At 43.9% G+C, this 17565-nt stretch overlaps 2 protein-coding genes across 2 annotated transcripts in view; one reads left to right on the top strand and one right to left on the bottom strand.

The window, feature by feature from the left end:
- Positions 1-8218: 8218 nt before the first annotated feature.
- The window catches only part of LOC124117280, a 40028-nt gene continuing 30681 nt past the window's right edge, over positions 8219-17565 (top strand). The window contains exon 1 of the mRNA XM_048380413.1: positions 8219-8651. The gene's annotated coding sequence lies outside the window, so the exon portion shown is untranslated. The remainder of the gene's footprint in view (positions 8652-17565) is intronic.
- LOC124117265 (E3 ubiquitin-protein ligase XIAP-like) lies at positions 12861-13292 on the bottom strand. Its single transcript, XM_046479070.1, has one exon. The coding sequence runs from the start codon at positions 13290-13292 to the stop codon at positions 12861-12863; it is 432 nt and encodes a 143-aa protein (XP_046335026.1).

Below are 17565 nucleotides of genomic sequence, written 5' to 3'. Positions count from 1 at the left end.
GAGAAAATAGTTAAAAATCTACAATTGGAACGTCAACGTGGTCGGGGGGACCTGTCCGACCCGCCTACCGAGTTTCAAGACGATACTCCTTTTTTTAAATTTTGGCACCCCTGCCCATGGTGACAAGTCATGCTTTTGACACTACGATCGCCCCTAAGGCCTGGAGAAAATAGTTAAAAATCTACAATTGGAACGTCAACGTGGTCGGGGGGACCTGTCCGACCCGCCTACCGAGTTTCAAGACGATACTCCTTTTTTTAAATTTTGGCACCCCTGCCCATGGTGACAAGTCATGCTTTTGACACTACGATCGCCCCTAAGGCCTGGAGAAAATAGTTAAAAATCTACAATTGGAACGTCAACGTGGTCGGGGGGACCTGTCCGACCCGCCTACCGAGTTTCAAGACGATACTCCTTTTTTTAAATTTTGGCACCCCTGCCCATGGTGACAAGTCATGCTTTTGACACTACGATCGCCCCTAAGGCCTGGAGAAAATAGTTAAAAATCTACAATTGGAACGTCAACGTGGTCGGGGGGACCTGTCCGACCCGCCTACCGAGTTTCAAGACGATACTCCTTTTTTTAAATTTTGGCACCCCTGCCCATGGTGACAAGTCATGCTTTTGACACTACGATCGCCCCTAAGGCCTGGAGAAAATAGTTAAAAATCTACAATTGGAACGTCAACGTGGTCGGGGGGACCTGTCCGACCCGCCTACCGAGTTTCAAGACGATACTCCTTTTTTTAAATTTTGGCACCCCTGCCCATGGTGACAAGTCATGCTTTTGACACTACGATCGCCCCTAAGGCCTGGAGAAAATAGTTAAAAATCTACAATTGGAACGTCAACGTGGTCGGGGGGACCTGTCCGACCCGCCTACCGAGTTTCAAGACGATACTCCTTTTTTTAAATTTTGGCACCCCTGCCCATGGTGACAAGTCATGCTTTTGACACTACGATCGCCCCTAAGGCCTGGAGAAAATAGTTAAAAATCTACAATTGGAACGTCAACGTAGTCTCACACAAAGAATGTATTTCACTTAAAGAAATGGCACTCATTGTACACGTTTAAACATTTCTTGGACAAAATATTTAGTCCAGAGAATGTTGGTGATGGTCCCTAGAAAAGAGAAAATAGTGCAAATTTTCGCACAGTGCCGCGTAGCGAATATAGACAGTTTGGGCAAATAACAGCGGCTGAATAATTCAACAAAATGTTCCATACACTACTAACAATCCAAAAATGGGGAACGATCATTTTCCTTTTTTCGGAACTCGTTTTTATCAACGACGGCCCACGGATACTCCATATCTGGGAGAATTCCTTTCACAAAATTTCACAAAACAGCTTTACTACTAGCTTGCGTGCTATTTAGATTGGTCTGGGTCCTTGTCGTTTTTCCTAAGATATATCTAGTTGTCTGTTTAGGGGTCATCATAACGCTGCCAACGTCCTATTGCGTTCATTTCCTTCCATTCAGAATTGTACTCCTTCCATGCAGCCATTGCTCCCTTGCGCCTGTCACGTCAAGTCGCCCATTGCTTATTATCCCAGAGAGGAATATGAAGAGTTCTTTTCACATTGTGTAGGTAGGTTATATTTAGGTAGCATTGAGCAGCACGTGCAAAGGTAAATTGTCTTTGCAGCAACAGAAAATCCATAAGTGCTCCGTCACACGAGAGAGCTTCAGTTTCTGTTAACTCTGTCTGCCACGCCTAATAAACAACGGTGTAGTCGGCATGTCACAATCATTTATTCAGAATGTCGTCCACAGTGACGGAAAAGAAGTCGACTGCATTGGCACGTCATTACAAAGATATACAAAAAATTCATATTTCACCATCAATCATCAAAAATAATATTGTGGATTTTTTAAATATTTAAAATACCATCATGGATCCAACTACTGTCATTTGTCTTCGTGTTCAATGTCAGTGTCAATGTCATATTATGCCTGCATGTAAGATGCAATGATTTAAAGGAGGCAGCTCACCTGTGGGATTGGGGCCATTGTCAATGACGTATTGAAGAGAGATAAATTATGCATGTTCCTTTCCTTCCCACAACAACCCCCACCTTCCCTCCCCTCCCCTCCCCTCCCCTAGCCTCCTCTAGCCTCCTCCCTTGCCATTGGGGAAACAATGTTGCACTGTTAGTAAACCTGCCAGGGCTTTAACACAGTTATTCCACAGTTCATATTGAGACTAAATTATCTATTTTGTTTTTGGGGGGTTTTGCTTTGGTTTGTTTGTTGGTTTGTTTGTTGGTTTGGTTGGTTGGTTGGTTGGTTTGTTTGTTTGTTGTTTAATGCCGTTCTCAGCAATATTCCCGCTATATGACAGTGGTCTGTGAATAAGAGCAATGACCAATAGAGGTATCCAGCAGTATAGGTCAGCACTGTGTACTGGGTAAAGTGACACACAGTGAGCCAGCTCACACATCCCGACCACCTGGCTACAGTGGGCTGACAACATGGGTTCTATGGGCCTGATATACAGCAGGCACACTGGGATGATTGGATAGTCACAGAAAGCAAGGTACGCCTTTCTGGGTACCTTTCATTTGGTTTTATTAAAACCCTGCAACTGTCATGGAGGACAACAATGCACTGGTGCTGCATTTGGTATATGATTTCATGTGCACTCTTTGTTTTGTCCAACAGTTTATGTCACTGATAAAGTTATAAGTTGAACTTGGATCTGATGTGGTTGTCTTCATAATGTAAATAGTTGTAGTCAGCCTCAGGGTCTCCTGGTAGCCTCAGGGTTAAAGTGTCCACTTGTCATTCTAGGTACGGGTTCAATTCCCGAAATGAGTATTATGTGTGAAATGTGTGAAGCCCATTTCTGGTGTCTTCTGCCATAATGTTAATGTCAAAAGTCACATTAAACCATGCACTCACTCACTCACTCACTCACTCACTCACTCACTCACTCACTCACTCACTCACTCCATGAAGCTTATGTTACCTCTTAGGTTCTGGTGCATGTTACTTTAAGCAATGTTCACTCCAATGACTTAAGGTAATTGTAGCTGAGGACATTGTTGGTGTATCAGGCACCTTCAGTAGGGTGAGCATACAGTTATACTTACACAAATACCACATTAATTTCACCTTGTCAAGGAAACTAATAATACATCTTTCTTTTATAACTTATGTCAAGGGGTTTAGAGCTACTCAGATTAACATGTACGAGACAATGGTCACCAGTCACAGGGTCAAGAGCTCCTGAAGAGTATAATACTAGTTAAATGTTCGGGGGTGCTGAGTAAACCTTGTGGGTTCAATGATAATTTGTTGAAGACTAAAAGTTGCCTGCAAATATTCTAGTCATTTAAGGATACTAAGGTAATGAATCTATATTGATATTACCTGCCACTATTGAATCAATATCTATGTCAATTGCGTTACCTATCAACATATCAATCAAGCCCCAGTATTGACAACTTTTAGTATGTTACAACTGTTGTAGCCATTAATATGTGCATATGTGTCCCAGATAACATAATGACACAGGCTAGGGTGTGAGGTCTGATTATTTATTGTCTGTCGTGATAAACCGACACCCTGGAACAATGAATACAATAATAAACATACAATTATATCTAGTACATCAAAACCGAAGCAGATTAAATAATAATCTACTACACTATATCATTTATAACATTTCACAATTATAAGGGGCGGTCGGGTAGCCTAGTGGTTAAAGCGTTCGCTCGTCACGCCGAAGACCCAGGTTTGATTCCCGACATGGGTACAATGTGTGAAGCCCATTTCTGGTGTCCCCCGCCGTGATATTGCTGGAATATTGCTAAAAGCGGTGTAAAACCATACTCACTCACTCACTCACTCACTCACTCACTCACTCACTCACTCACTCACTCACTCACTCACAATTATAAGCTTAGATATGTAAGTTTAATGGATTTACATTCAATATAAATATGGTACAATAGATATAATGTTATGTTACAATGCAAGCAATATATATATATATACCCGGTGAATCCCACTGGGGTGTATTTGGGTGGTCACAATCCCTCGTCAATATGACAAAACCCTCGTGAAAACCTGTTCATGATATAAAATACATCATGAAGGTATGTTTATCTACACACATGAACATAACATGTAAACTATTATCAAATTATTAATACAAAATACAAGTTACTGAAATCACAAATGTCCTAGATTAACACAGATACACATATAGTGAAATGAAATATATCTAGTATACATACACTCACCATGCACACCCTAATACTAGTAAATGTGACATGTTTAAATATAATAAAGGATCTATATAGACATTTATTAAACTAAAGTGATTTGCATAATTATACTGGCATAAAATAAAATTATAACTTGAACTACTAACCTTTATATAAGTATATCCTTTCTTGCAGTCCAGTGCACAGCGAAGTATCCATGCCAAGTGCAGGGTGAAAACAAATGTGGGACACAGAGATTAAAAACTAGCCAACCCAGAGGACACCTGGGCTTACACTCTGATTGACCACCAAGCAGTTGACTGACCCACTAAGTAAAACATGATACTCAGAGTATGTGAAGTAGGTGTCAAGTTTTTTTAATATAAGAATTATTGATCATTTATCATATCTGTATCAGAATGCATGAGCTGGTGGCATGTGGTCCTGTGCACAGTGCACAGGTCACAAATCATGTCAAGTTAAGCTATACCGGTTGTGGGGAGTAGTTGGACGACTTTGTTCAGCAGCTAGGCTGTGAATGGGTACCCGGTAGGATGAGATGTCAATGTGACGGTTAACCTTCTAGTGCCTCGAAGCAGTTTGGGTTGTATACTCCCCAGGGAGCTGAGAATGATTGTTAAGTGCACACTGATCCATTGAACGGGGTAATAAGTGTACTTTGAACAACCACATAGTGGATGGAAAACAAATGCACTTGTGTTGCATGAAATGTTGAGGCAGTATAGATTTTTAAACGTTAAAAAAAATAATGCCAAACAGGCATAATAAAGAAAGTAAAATGAAAGGTTTTCACATCATCTGTATATAATGTGCATGTTAACCTCTCACACAAGACATGTCAGCACAATAGAGGTGCCCCCACAAGGCATTTGTTCAGTGACCATGACAAAATAAAGTTCAGAATAAATAATCACAATAAATAACGACATGCACTGAAAGTCACATCCCAGTTTAGATGATTGATGGCAGTAATGCCCTTCTGAGATCATAATTATGTTGACAAAATATAATATAATTGTTCAAACACAATATGCCTGTTTCATGTGGTTGAACTGTTGAACAGTTTGTTAGACCATCTTTCTGCTTTTATTTTGATATGGTTTCTATTTTCTAACTGATACAAATTTGTCTGTTTAGAAATGGATGTAATTACTTTGGCTGCTCTGTAAAGATACGGTTGAGGAGCTGGCCATCTTTACAGATCAGTAGGAGTGTAGCTTTTTTCCAATTTGAGTTTGAATTTTGTATTTTGTTTAGCCATCTGCAACCTTCACTTGCGTGCCATTGGGCTTGTCATTTCTGCTTTGATTTTGCATTTCCTCCAGTTTGCTGAAAGCAATAGGGTGTATCTCTGCCTTGTCCAGAGCTAGCTTTGCCAGTCTGTCTGCTGTTTCATTCCCATGAATATCTGTGGGAGACAAGGATAATTTACAGATTCAAACGTCTGGTATAGGCCCCACTAAACACTGATTAAAAACTTTGTAGTTTAAACTTGTTTTAACAATTGCTGAGAGTCACTTTGCTGAACCATTGTGCAATGACGTACCCCTCTTCTCACCGGTATTGGCCCACTTCACCGAATTTACCACATTCGTGACCAACTCGTGTTATTCCGGGACAAGCCGAATAGCGACTCGTGCCCCTCTCGTGGCCATTTTTGAAACCGGGTTCCGTCTTAGCGCAAACAGGCATACCTAAAACAATTGTCAAGTCGTTGCGTAATGGTTCACACATTTTCCAAAGATTTCCCACATTATTTCAGATGCAGTTTAAAGCACATCGGGACATGTGGAATTATACAGTATTATTGAACACATAATATTTTTAGATGCAAGACATATGTAAATTCAAAAATTATTTCTGAGGGATTCTTTGACAAAGAACTTGAAATCATACGCGCATTCTGATTCGTTTGTCGTATTTTCGCACATAACATTCATCGATAGGGGGACGAGTCTTCTTACAGGTTACGAAAAGGGGCGAGTGGTGACGAATGAATTTACTAGTTAGAGACATACAAGTAATTAGGTGCTCTGTGCTAGACTGGGTTCATCAATCAGGTGGTGTGGGTATGGAAGAGCCCCCTCCTGAATTCTCAAGGGGTTACCTGGGGGCCCAATAGTAGAACAAAACATGGGTGATAGTGATACTAGATTTACTCACAGCATTATTTGTTAGAAGTTAGAACAATAAAAAGGAATAGGATTGGTTGATACACAATGGAGTGTGCCCAATGATTAATGAATGGTTAGACAGAGGGGAAAAACTTATCCTGTTAATCCTGTTTGACAGGCACTAATCTTGTTGACATATCTTCTGGGTGCTTGTCGATTGGCTAATCCTTTATGAAAAATTGAAGTATTTGTTGAATGTTATTCTAATATGCATGATATAGGTGATTTACTTAGTTCAAGGCAATCTATGTACACATATCTTTTGTCTTATTGGATATTATGTCTGGGAGATGTGTTCTCGTTACCTTAGGCATGTTAGGCTAGCATCTGTCTTAAAAGCTATAACTGAAACTGGGGGCATGGGTGGCTCAGTCGTCTAAGGCGCCGCGATTCGCTGTGCAGAGTTGCATTCCCTTGGGCACGCCAGAAACCTATGATTGGGGGTTCGAATCCCGGTTCGCCCCGATTATGTTTCTAGGTTTGTCAGCACCATACCCGTGCTCGTGGGTTTCACGGAGTGGTAAACGTCTCAGACCTGCATCACTTCGGGCTTTCCTCCTACATGAAGCTGACACGCCATGATATAACTGGAATACTGTTAAAAGCGGCGTTAAACCCAACTCACTCACTCACTCACTCACTATAACTGAAACTACTAATATTTTGTATCTGCATTTTTCCTTGATAAATATGTACTACTTAATTATAATTGTATAAAATTTTGTGTCAATGTTGCAAAATGATAACTTATTAGAGCCTTTGCTGTGGATCTAATTATGATTTGAAAACTGAAAAATGTTATATCATGATACTACTGATCTTAATGTGTCCTTATTCATGTATTACACACGATTCATCAATCTCTACCATCCATACACTTTGGTATATTAGTTACTTAGCAAGTTAATAAACATCATGACGAAGTGCATGTTTAATTATGTCTCCAAGCGCGCTCCAACATTGTAGAGGTGACGGGTTTCAATATAGAAGATATCACATATTCACTGAAGCCAACATACAAAGTGTTACTTCTTTTAGAGGCATCTAGTTGGAGTACTAAGTAAGGATAAGATGGATGAACAACTTCTTTATTACAATCAGGAGCGACATTTCAGTGTAAATTCTAAGACCATTATCAAGCAAGTGTGTTCAGGGGTGTAGGCTAAAACAGCACCTCAGCAAAACCTCACTGATTTCTCGGGTGAAAACGACACTTCATTTGGTGAAAATGGCTGCTATTTCTCGGGCAAAAACAACGCCTTTATTTTCAAGAATGATTTATGTGGTAGTATATATGCTTCATGCACATTGTCTTGTCTTCCACAGTTGCTCACAGTAGAATATTGTCATCTTGAATCTTTCAAAGATCCACAGAGCATTGTGTCAGCAACCTTCATCTTTATGCCTCTGCCACACGTGGAAGATGTCGTCCTGACGAGATGTGGAGGACTTCCTCACATCGGCCCTGAGTCAGCCCTCCTGAATCCACCTTGTCTCTAGTGGTTGACGGTTTGCCCCCATTATGTTTCTTGGTTTGTCAGCACCATACCCTTGCTCGTGGGTTTCACCGAAGTGGTAAACGTCTGAGACCTGCATCACTTCGGGCTTTCCTCCCACATTAAGCTGACATGTCACGATATAACTGGAATACTGCTAAATGCGGCATTAAACCCACTCACTGTAGTGGTCTTGTCTCATGTTAACATTTCACAATTATTTGTGTTTGCAAGTGACAATGTAAGTTTAATTTCATTTTTTAAGTAACAAGGTAAAAAAAATAAAATAAGATGCAATAAAGTAGCCGTTTTCGCTTGGTGAGGTTTTCTGAGGTGCCGTTTTAACTGTAACCGTTACAGTCAACATTCAAAGAGTGGCAGTATGTAATTTTAATTAATACAGAAGTGAAAGAGAATTAACGACAGACAAGGAGACTTTAACAATAATGTTACTTTACTCCCGTGAATAACGACGCAACATGCATAGAATCATTTTTTTCATTCAGTTGAATGTTACAGTTCATGTACATACCTTCATTAGATAATCTATATTAAGTTTTAGAAAGAGTAGTTGGGCATGCAGTTCTGTGGTGAGATACTCGACTGGCTGAATGAGACGGAAAAACTCTTCACTGCTCGTGCCGCAATAGGAGGCGCCAAGAGCACTTGCCGGCACCGGAAGTAAAGTGGTCAGTGTCTGTTCACAGCTGTGGCTGCACAGTGACAGCAATGTCTACACTCAAGGTAAGTATTCCCATTAGTCAGCTGCCATTGAAAAAACTAATCAGATGTAGCAAATATATTGAAATAGGTAACATAAAGTTGGATTACTGTCTGCGATCACCATGCAGCTGGACAGCTCTTTCCAGAAGTACTTGAATGTCACACGTGTTCTTCCCACACACATTCGTATTTACTTTTATTTGAACGTATTCAGGGAATATTGCTACAATACCGACACAACATAAAATTTGAACTAACCATCTTCAACTGTCAATTTCAGGGCAACCAAGACGTTTCGGATCGAATTAACAAATTTCAACTGGTCCCGGTTTATATAAAATACTCATTGAATTACTGCAATTGTGTATTCATCATCTGTCATAATAGTTTTTAATTAAAGCTAATCATGGCTGAATATTTATATCATCCTCTGCATTTGATATGAACTTCAATACTGTCCTCATTTAATAAGCTCACCTTGCCACCCCATGAGTGTTAATTTATGTCATAGGTATTGATACTTCCTCCACTAGTCGGGGGGCACGGGTAGCCCAGTTGTCTAAGGCGCTGCGATTCACTGTGCAGAGTTGCGTCCCTTGGGCACGCCAGAAACCTATGATTGTGGGTTCGAATCCCGGTTCGCCCCGATTATGTTTCTAGGTTTGTCAGCACCATACCCGTGCTCGTGGGTTTCACCGTAGTGGTAAACGTCTGAGACCTGCATCACTTCGGGCTTTCCTCCCACATGAAGCTGACACGCCGTGATATAACTGGAATACTGTTAAAAGCAGCGTAAAACCCAACTCACTCACTCACTCACTCCTCCACTAGTCATTTGTCAGTCAGTCAGTCAGGGAAGTCAAGGGAATTGTTCTTGTATCCAGAACATGTGTGTGATTCTCGTCTGTATGATAAATCAGGCTTTTATTCACAGTGGGTGCCATGAGAGCAATACCCAGAGTTAAAAATTCTGTGGCAATGACACACTTGGAAATAACAGTTTTAAACAGCAATGTTTATCATTTAAAGCAAGGGGTGAATGTATTTTCACTCAGATAGACCTGACAAACACATGGAATATGATGGGCATATACTTGTTTCTTGTACAGTTTGATTATCAAAATAGACAAGGAAATATTGGAATGGTCTGTTTAGACTAATGACCAGACACATAGAGGCCTTTGTTTACACTAATGACCAGACACATAGAGGCCTTTGTTTAGACTAATGACCAGACACATATAGGCCTTTGTTTCGACTAATGACCAGACACATAGAGGCCTTTGTTTAGACTAATCACCAGACACATAGAGGCCTTTGTTTAGACTAATGACCAGACACATAGAGGCCTTTGTTTAGACTAATGACCAGACACATAGAGGCCTTTGTTTAGACTAATGACCAGACACATAGAGGCCTTTGTTTAGACTAATGACCATACACATAGAGGCCTTTGTTTAGACTAATGACCAGACACATAGAGGCCTTTGTTTAGACTAATGACCAGACACATAGAGGCCTTTGTTTACACTAATGACCAGACACATAGAGGCCTTTGTTTAGACTAATGACCAGACACATAGAGGGCTTGGTTTCGACTAATGACCAGACACATAGAGGCCTTGGTTTCGACTAATGACCAGACACATATAGGCCTTTGTTTAGACTAATGACCAGACACATAGAGGCCTTTGTTTAGACTAATGACCAGACACATAGAGGCCTTTGTTTAGACTAATGACCAGACACATAGAGGCCTTTGTTTAGACTAATGACCAGACACATAGAGGCCTTTGTTTAGACTAATGACCAGACACATATAGGTCTTTGTTTAGACTAATGACCAGACACATAGAGGCCTTTGTTTAGACTAATGACCAGACACATAGAGGGCTTGGTTTACACTAATCACCAGACACATAGAGGCCTTTGTTTAGACTAATGACCAGACACATAGAGGCCTTTGTTTAGACTAATGACCAGACACATAGAGGCCTTTGTTTAGACTAATGACCAGACACATAGAGGCCTTTGTTTAGACTAATGACCATACACATAGAGGCCTTTGTTTAGACTAATGACCAGACACATAGAGGCCCTTGTTTAGACTAATGACCAGACACATAGAGGCCTTTGTTTAGAGTAATGACCAGACACATATAGGCCTTTGTTTAGACTAATGACCAGACACATAGAGGCCTTTGTTTAGACTAATGACCAGACACATAGAGGCCTTTGTTTAGACTAATGACCAGACACATAGAGGCCTTTGTTTAGACTAATGACCAGACACATAGAGGCCTTTGTTTAGACTAATGATCAGACACATAGAGGCCTTTGTTTAAACTAATGACCAGACACATAGAGGCCTTTGTTTAGACTAATGACCAGACAATAGAGGCCTTTGTTTACCCTTATGACCAGACACATAGAGGTCTTTGTTTAGGCACGTTTCCACTAAGGATCAAAAGAAGAATGAGAAATGCATATGTAATGTGTAATATGGCGATGTGTAATATATGGGCCTTTGTAGCCCACAAATGTGGTAAATTTAACAAAAGTAGTTGGTGGCAGTAGTATAGGACCGCTCCTGGCTTCTGATTGGTCGAGAGGATCACGTGACCTCTGATGACGTCACTTCCGGTCACGTGACCTGCGCATGCGCGCAGGGCATGATGGGACCTGCGCGCGCATCCAAGATGGCGTTGCCTCCGTTTCCGGTGGTGTGCGTACCTTCAAGAGGACGTTGCTCCCGTTGTTGTTGTTGTTGTTCTAAACATAGACGTAGAAAAGGCGGTGGTGGTGAAGGGAAGGAGGTGGTGAAGGGAGGGAGGGAGGAGGAGGAGGTGGGTTCTTTGTTTAGGTTTGAGGGTCGTCAAAGCAAAGGATGAAAGCGATCTTTCGGGAGAGATGGGTGGCCCTGAAAAGGGCCGTTTGACCGTGAGAGGCTAACTCTTCACCCACAAAGGGGGTGTGCTGCAAAGGCACGGGTGGGCTTTCATCTTCCGTCTTTCAGGACACCTACTTGTGTGCGTTAAACTCCGCACGTAGGTGTCCTTGAGGATGGTCTTACAATACACACATTCGAAAGTTCCATCCCGTGCCCTTGTGCCAAGGGCGTACACAGGTAGGCACCCTTGGCATCTACCGCATTGCCATGGAGGTAGCGATGGCAATGGTGGTGATGTGGAAATCAGTTCCAGATCCCAGTTTTCAGACATGTTGTTGCTGCTGCTGATAATTTTCTTTCTTTTTTACAAGTGGCACTGATCCACTCAAATGGTGGTTCTCTTGTTTTATAGGAGAGCCACTGACACCCTGCTTCCTAGTTGGTTCCCCAGGCAGCAGCTCCGATTGGTTTGTTCCGGTGCCTGGCCAGCACATCGGTTTTCCAAAACGGACCGACCCCTGTGTTTCTTTTCCATAGGAAATGAATTTTACCATGGGAAAGAAAGCACAACCCCTTTTCCACCAATCAGAGCCCAGCATGGTCCGAGCGCGGCCTCTGATTGGTCGATAACCCAGGCTTCTGATTGGGCACTCGTGTAGGTTGACAGGTGTACTATCATTCGTGTTGCCAGGCAAAACGTGGTGTCCTGTGTATGTGTGTGTGTGTGTGACTACAACCATTTATGTAGTATTTAGATGGATAGAGAAAGATCGATACACATACGTGACGTTTGCACACGTGATGTACTGCGTGTCGCGATGTGAACGTCGTGTTTCATCCGTGTCTTCATGCAAACGTAGTGTCATGTGTGTGTGTGTGTGTGTCTCTCAAACAGACGTTGATCCATATTATCATCATTATTATTATTATTATGTTTCATGACACCGAGGTGTTGACACCCGTGTATGTCTACAGACGTACTGCGACATGTGTTTTCATGCACACGTGATGATTGACTCGTGTCTCCATGTACACGCAGTGTACTACGTGTCTCTATTTATATATTTATATATTTATATATTTATATATTTATATATAGATATATTTTATGTGGTGTCACGCATAGGCGTTGGGTTGGCAAAGCAAAGGATGAAAGTTGTCTTTTGGGTGAGATGGGTGGCCCTGAAAAGGGCCGTTTTGGGAAAGAAAAACTTTTCTGCTGCTGTCCAAGAAAAATCATCATGTCCAAACTTATGACAAGACAAGGATCGTCGAAGCGGTACTTGCTATCATCTGGGTATACCAGGAACACAGGAACACAGGAAACGGGAAACGTCCTCCTAGGCATCCGGCCGTGCTACGCCATTCGTGTTCCTCTGATTCACATTCTTCTTGTGTTTCACCAGGCCGGTTAGTCTGAGGTAGTCACAGTTCGGGGACCACTTGTGGTGTTCCACCCAAGGATCGTCAGGGGACCCCCATCGTCTCAGCCGCACGCCACATTGGAAACAGTACACGCCATCGGCACCCCCTGTGTAGACAAAGCCTGCATCGGCCATCTCTTCAGCAGTCTGATTCATTTGCGTTGGCCACGTCTCAAACGAAGAGAGCCTTCTTTCAAACCGTAGATAATAGGGTGATGGCGTGCTACTGAGTGGTGACATCTCATCTTCAGCATCCATACTCTTACTCCAACATCCACAAGTATTTGCACTATCCGTCACCACATCTCCATCACGTGTCGTCGTAGAACTTTTCTTTGTCTCAGCCATTCTTGATATTTAAAATAAATTTTACAAGTGACACTGATCCACTCGAATGGTTTTTCTCTTGTTTTATAGGGGAAGAACCGGATCGAAAATCACTGCTTCCTGGTTGGTCCAAAACGCAGCGCAATGATTGGTCCATTCCAGTGCCTGGCCCGCACCTCGGTTTTCCAAAACGACCCGACCCTTGTGTTTCTTTTTCATAGGAAATGGATTTTACCATGGGAGGGAAAGCACAACTCGACTCGGGTGCTGTCTTCTGATTGGCCGGTGCTGTCTTATGAGTGGTTGACAACCCAGGCTTCGGACTGGTCAGATTTCGATCCTGTTTTGAGGAAGGGTTATCCATAAATCAGACGTTCAGTTCATCTCGTAGAACAGACGTTCATCAGCCACGCACCGCTATCATGACGAGCAACCAAAGTACGCCCTATCGTTTGGAGAGGAAAGATACCACCCGCTCCAGACGGTTAAGAACTGCTAACCACACCTATCGTTTGACTTTCAACCCAGACTACTTGGACACCATACCACTGGACCGGGTTCCCATGGAACTGCCGGCATTATTTGACAGAGTGATCGATGACTTTTATCAGCAGATGTCAGGCTGCTGCTGCTGCTGGTTTGCTTGTTTTTTTCTTCTGGGTCTTCTTTATCGTCTTCTTCGGTGCTACTTTCTGGGGTTCAGTCAGTGCACTGATTCATTTGCGTTGGCCACGTCTCAAACGAAGAGAGCCTTCTTTCAAAACGTAGATAATAGGGTGATGGCGTGCTACTGAGTGGTGACATCTCATCCTCAGCAAGGGAGGAAGGGTTGTCCATAAATCAGACGTTCAGTTCAGCTCGTAGTACAGACGTTCATCAGCCATGCACCGCTATCATGACAAGCAACCAAAGTACGCCCTATCGTTTGGAGAGGAAAGATACCACCCGCTCCAGACGGTTAAGAACTGCTAACCACACCTATCGTTTGACTTTCAACCCAGACTACTTGGACACCATACCACTGGACCGCGTTCATATGGAACTGCCGGCATTATTTGACAGAGTGATCGATGACTTTTATCAGCAGATGTCAGGCCAGAAGGGAGATCCTATTGGCCTAGGTATCGATCATCCCGCTTTGAACACCCCCATACGGATTCCCTTTCGTCGCTTTGAAGATCTCCATGGGTTAGATATTTTGCATGCCGTGGAAAAAGTCCAACAGTCCAACAAAGCCCTGAACATCGATGCCACCATGGTTGTGACTTTAGTACACGTCGCAGATCCCGACAGGCCTCCATCTGAAAAACGTCATTGGACTCAAAACCTTTTTAACACACAAAAGGGGTATTGTACGGATCAAGAACGAAGATCAATCCTGTTTGGCACGGGCCCTGGTGGTGGCACAGCATTATGCCCAGAAGCCCCACCCTCTGACCCAAGAATGGGAAACCCAGCGAAAGAGACTGACGAGAACGGATCGCGTCGACGTTCAAGGCATACGGGCACGGGACATGTTTCGAGGCCTTGCCTGCCTGGAGGTCCCTGTCAGGGCCTGGATGACCTCGCAGGCGTGGGACGCGCCTTGGCCCCCCTGAATTATGAACTGAAAGTCTACAGTCAAGAGGTGGACCAGAGACTGTTGTACAAGTGTGATGAGGCTCCACCCCACGCCACCGTGCTGCATTTATACCATCATGATCAGCACTACGATGTCATCACTTCAATATCAGCTTTTTATGCGTCTAACCATTACTGCGAATGCTGCGACCAACGCTACGACCATCCCAAAAACATCCCTGCACCAAGCAATACCGCTGCCTCCACTCTAGCTATTGCGGACCCAAGGAAGAGCACGGGATCCCTTGCTTGACATGTCAACGTTGGTTCCCAAATCAACACTGTTACACCCAACATTTCCAGTCGCCGTCAGAGGGAAAACCCAGTGCCTGTCAATCAATTCACAGGTGTCGGACCTGTTTTCAGCTGGTCCACGTCTTGGAGACCCCAATGGTACACCACAAGTGCTCAGATGAAAACATCCCTGCTTGGTGTGCCGAGAACCCATGACCCCAGACCATCGCTGTTACATGACGCCCTTCCGTGAAGAAAATGAGGAGGAGAAAGAGGGGGAGGAGGAGGAAGAGGGGGAAGAGGAACAACATCACATACGAGACAACGTGCAATACGTGTTCTATGATTTTGAATGTATGCAAGACACGGGGGAACACATTCTAAATTTGTGCATGATGCAGCTAGGATGTGGACGGTGCATCAGTGAAGTGAGCAAGGACTTGTGCAAACACTGTCCATGGAGAGAGGAAGGGTATGGTCCCAGCCGTGAGATCGTGTTTCAAGGCCCCACCACGCGACATGATGTGTGTGTGTGGTTGACCACGCTGGCTGAAATACCCAAGAAGAAGAAGAACCAAGAGGAATTGGAGGGCAGCACACGCAAGGGGACAACAGCACACCTGGGGAAAAAAAACGGGATGGAACCCCTCAAGAAAGCACTCTTCAAAACGTCAACGACATTTATCACCCCAGCAGGAGGAGGTGGAAGAGGTGGAGGGGGAAGATGTCAAGACAAAAAAGACAAAGAAGCCAAAGAACAAGAACACCACCACTACCACGACAGTGGAGAAGGAGGATCGCATTTATGTGATGGCCCACAATGCACGATCCTATAATTTACACTTGATCCTGAAGGGTCTGTCCCCCCTCCTGGTGAAACTCCCCACCAAGATTCGACATGGTCAACAAATTTTGCAGATGACCCTGTGACGGTTGTGTTTCGAAGACAGCTTAAATTTCATACCTTACCCCCTGAAAGCCTTTCCAAAAAGCTTTGGCCTGAAAGAACTGAAGAAAGGGTACTTTCCACACTTTTTCAATACCGAATCCAACCAGACCTACAGAGGTCCCTATCCACCGGCCGTCATGTACGATACCGATGGCATGTCTCCCGCGGAACGCACAGCCTTCCTCCAGTGGCATACCCAAAAAGTGCAAGAAGGAGCCTTGTTCGACTTACAAGGAGAACTTTTAACCTACTGCCAAAGCGATGTGGACATTTTGAGACGGGGATGCGCTGACTTCCGACAGAACGCCATCAATTCGGTTGGCATGGATCCCTTTGTAGAAGTGATGACAGCCACTGCGTTCACCATGAAATCCTTCCGAAAACACAACCTGAAACCCAGTACTATCGCCATTCTTCCACCTCAAGGCTACCAACCCAAGAGAAACTATTCCCAAGCCTGTATGCACTGGCTGAATTATATGATGGAAACGGACCCCCATCTGCACCTCCAGCACGCCAGGAATTGAGGTGAAAAAGAGTTCACGTGTGGAGAGGGTCAACATCGGTACAGTGTGGATGGCTACGATCCAGCGACAGGCACCATCTACGAATTCCTGGGCTGTTTCTGGCATGGGTGCCAGGCCTGTCACAAGACTGAGCGTGGAGAACCGCACCCCGTCCTGGCCACGTCGTTGGGAGCCCGTTATACCGACACCCGCTACCGCCTGAGTCTCTTGAGTCAACACCCTGAGGTGAAACGAATCGTCACCCTGTGGGAGCATGAGTTTACAAAAATTCAACAGGAGGACTCTGCTCTGCGTGCTTTCTTGCAGGGGCCCCACTGTTTCCACGTCCCTGGGCCGCTCAACCCTCGCGACGCCTTCTATGGAGGACGCACCAATGCCACGCGATTATGCTATGAAGCCCAAGAAGGTGAAACCATCAAATACATCGATATTTGTTCCCTTTATCCATACATTTGTAAGACCGGAGCATTTCCCACGGGACACCCGACCCTTCTCCATCAACCCCCTGATGTCACGTTGTTTGAACTGAAAGGACTGATCCAATGCTGTGTCCTACCCCCGAAACGACTCTACCATCTGCTACTGCCTTACAGATCGGGAGGCAAACTGCTCTGTCCTTTGTGCCGTACGTGTGCCGATACCCGGTCAGACTCCCCCTGCAAGCACACGGACGAAGAGAGGTCATGGGTGGGTACGCCACCATAGAACTCCAGGAAGCCGTGAAGAAGTATGACTACCAGGTGCTTCAGATCTACGACGTTTGGCATTTTGACACCTTTGCACAGCAGGACTCCGATACCCAGCAAGTGAGACTCTTTGACACTTATATTGATCGGCATTTCAAGGAGAAGCTCGAAGCCAGCGGATACCCTGAGGGATGTACGGATCACGACACTTACATCCAGGAAATCTATGACAAAGAAGGCATTGGGCTGGACAAGGATCGCATCGAAAAAAATCCAGG

This window comes from Haliotis rufescens, unplaced genomic scaffold, assembly GCF_023055435.1.
Source record: "Haliotis rufescens isolate VD_foot unplaced genomic scaffold, xgHalRufe1.0.p SCAF_30, whole genome shotgun sequence".
In the NCBI taxonomy this organism is placed as follows: domain Eukaryota; kingdom Metazoa; phylum Mollusca; class Gastropoda; order Lepetellida; family Haliotidae; genus Haliotis; species Haliotis rufescens.
This window is presented reverse-complemented; position numbering and strand designations above follow the sequence as displayed.

What these genes read in the sequence shown, in the direction of transcription:
- LOC124117265 (XM_046479070.1), bottom strand. Translation starts at nt 13,292, where the DNA reads ATGGCTGAGACAAAGAAAAGTTCTACGACGACACGTGATGGAGATGTG.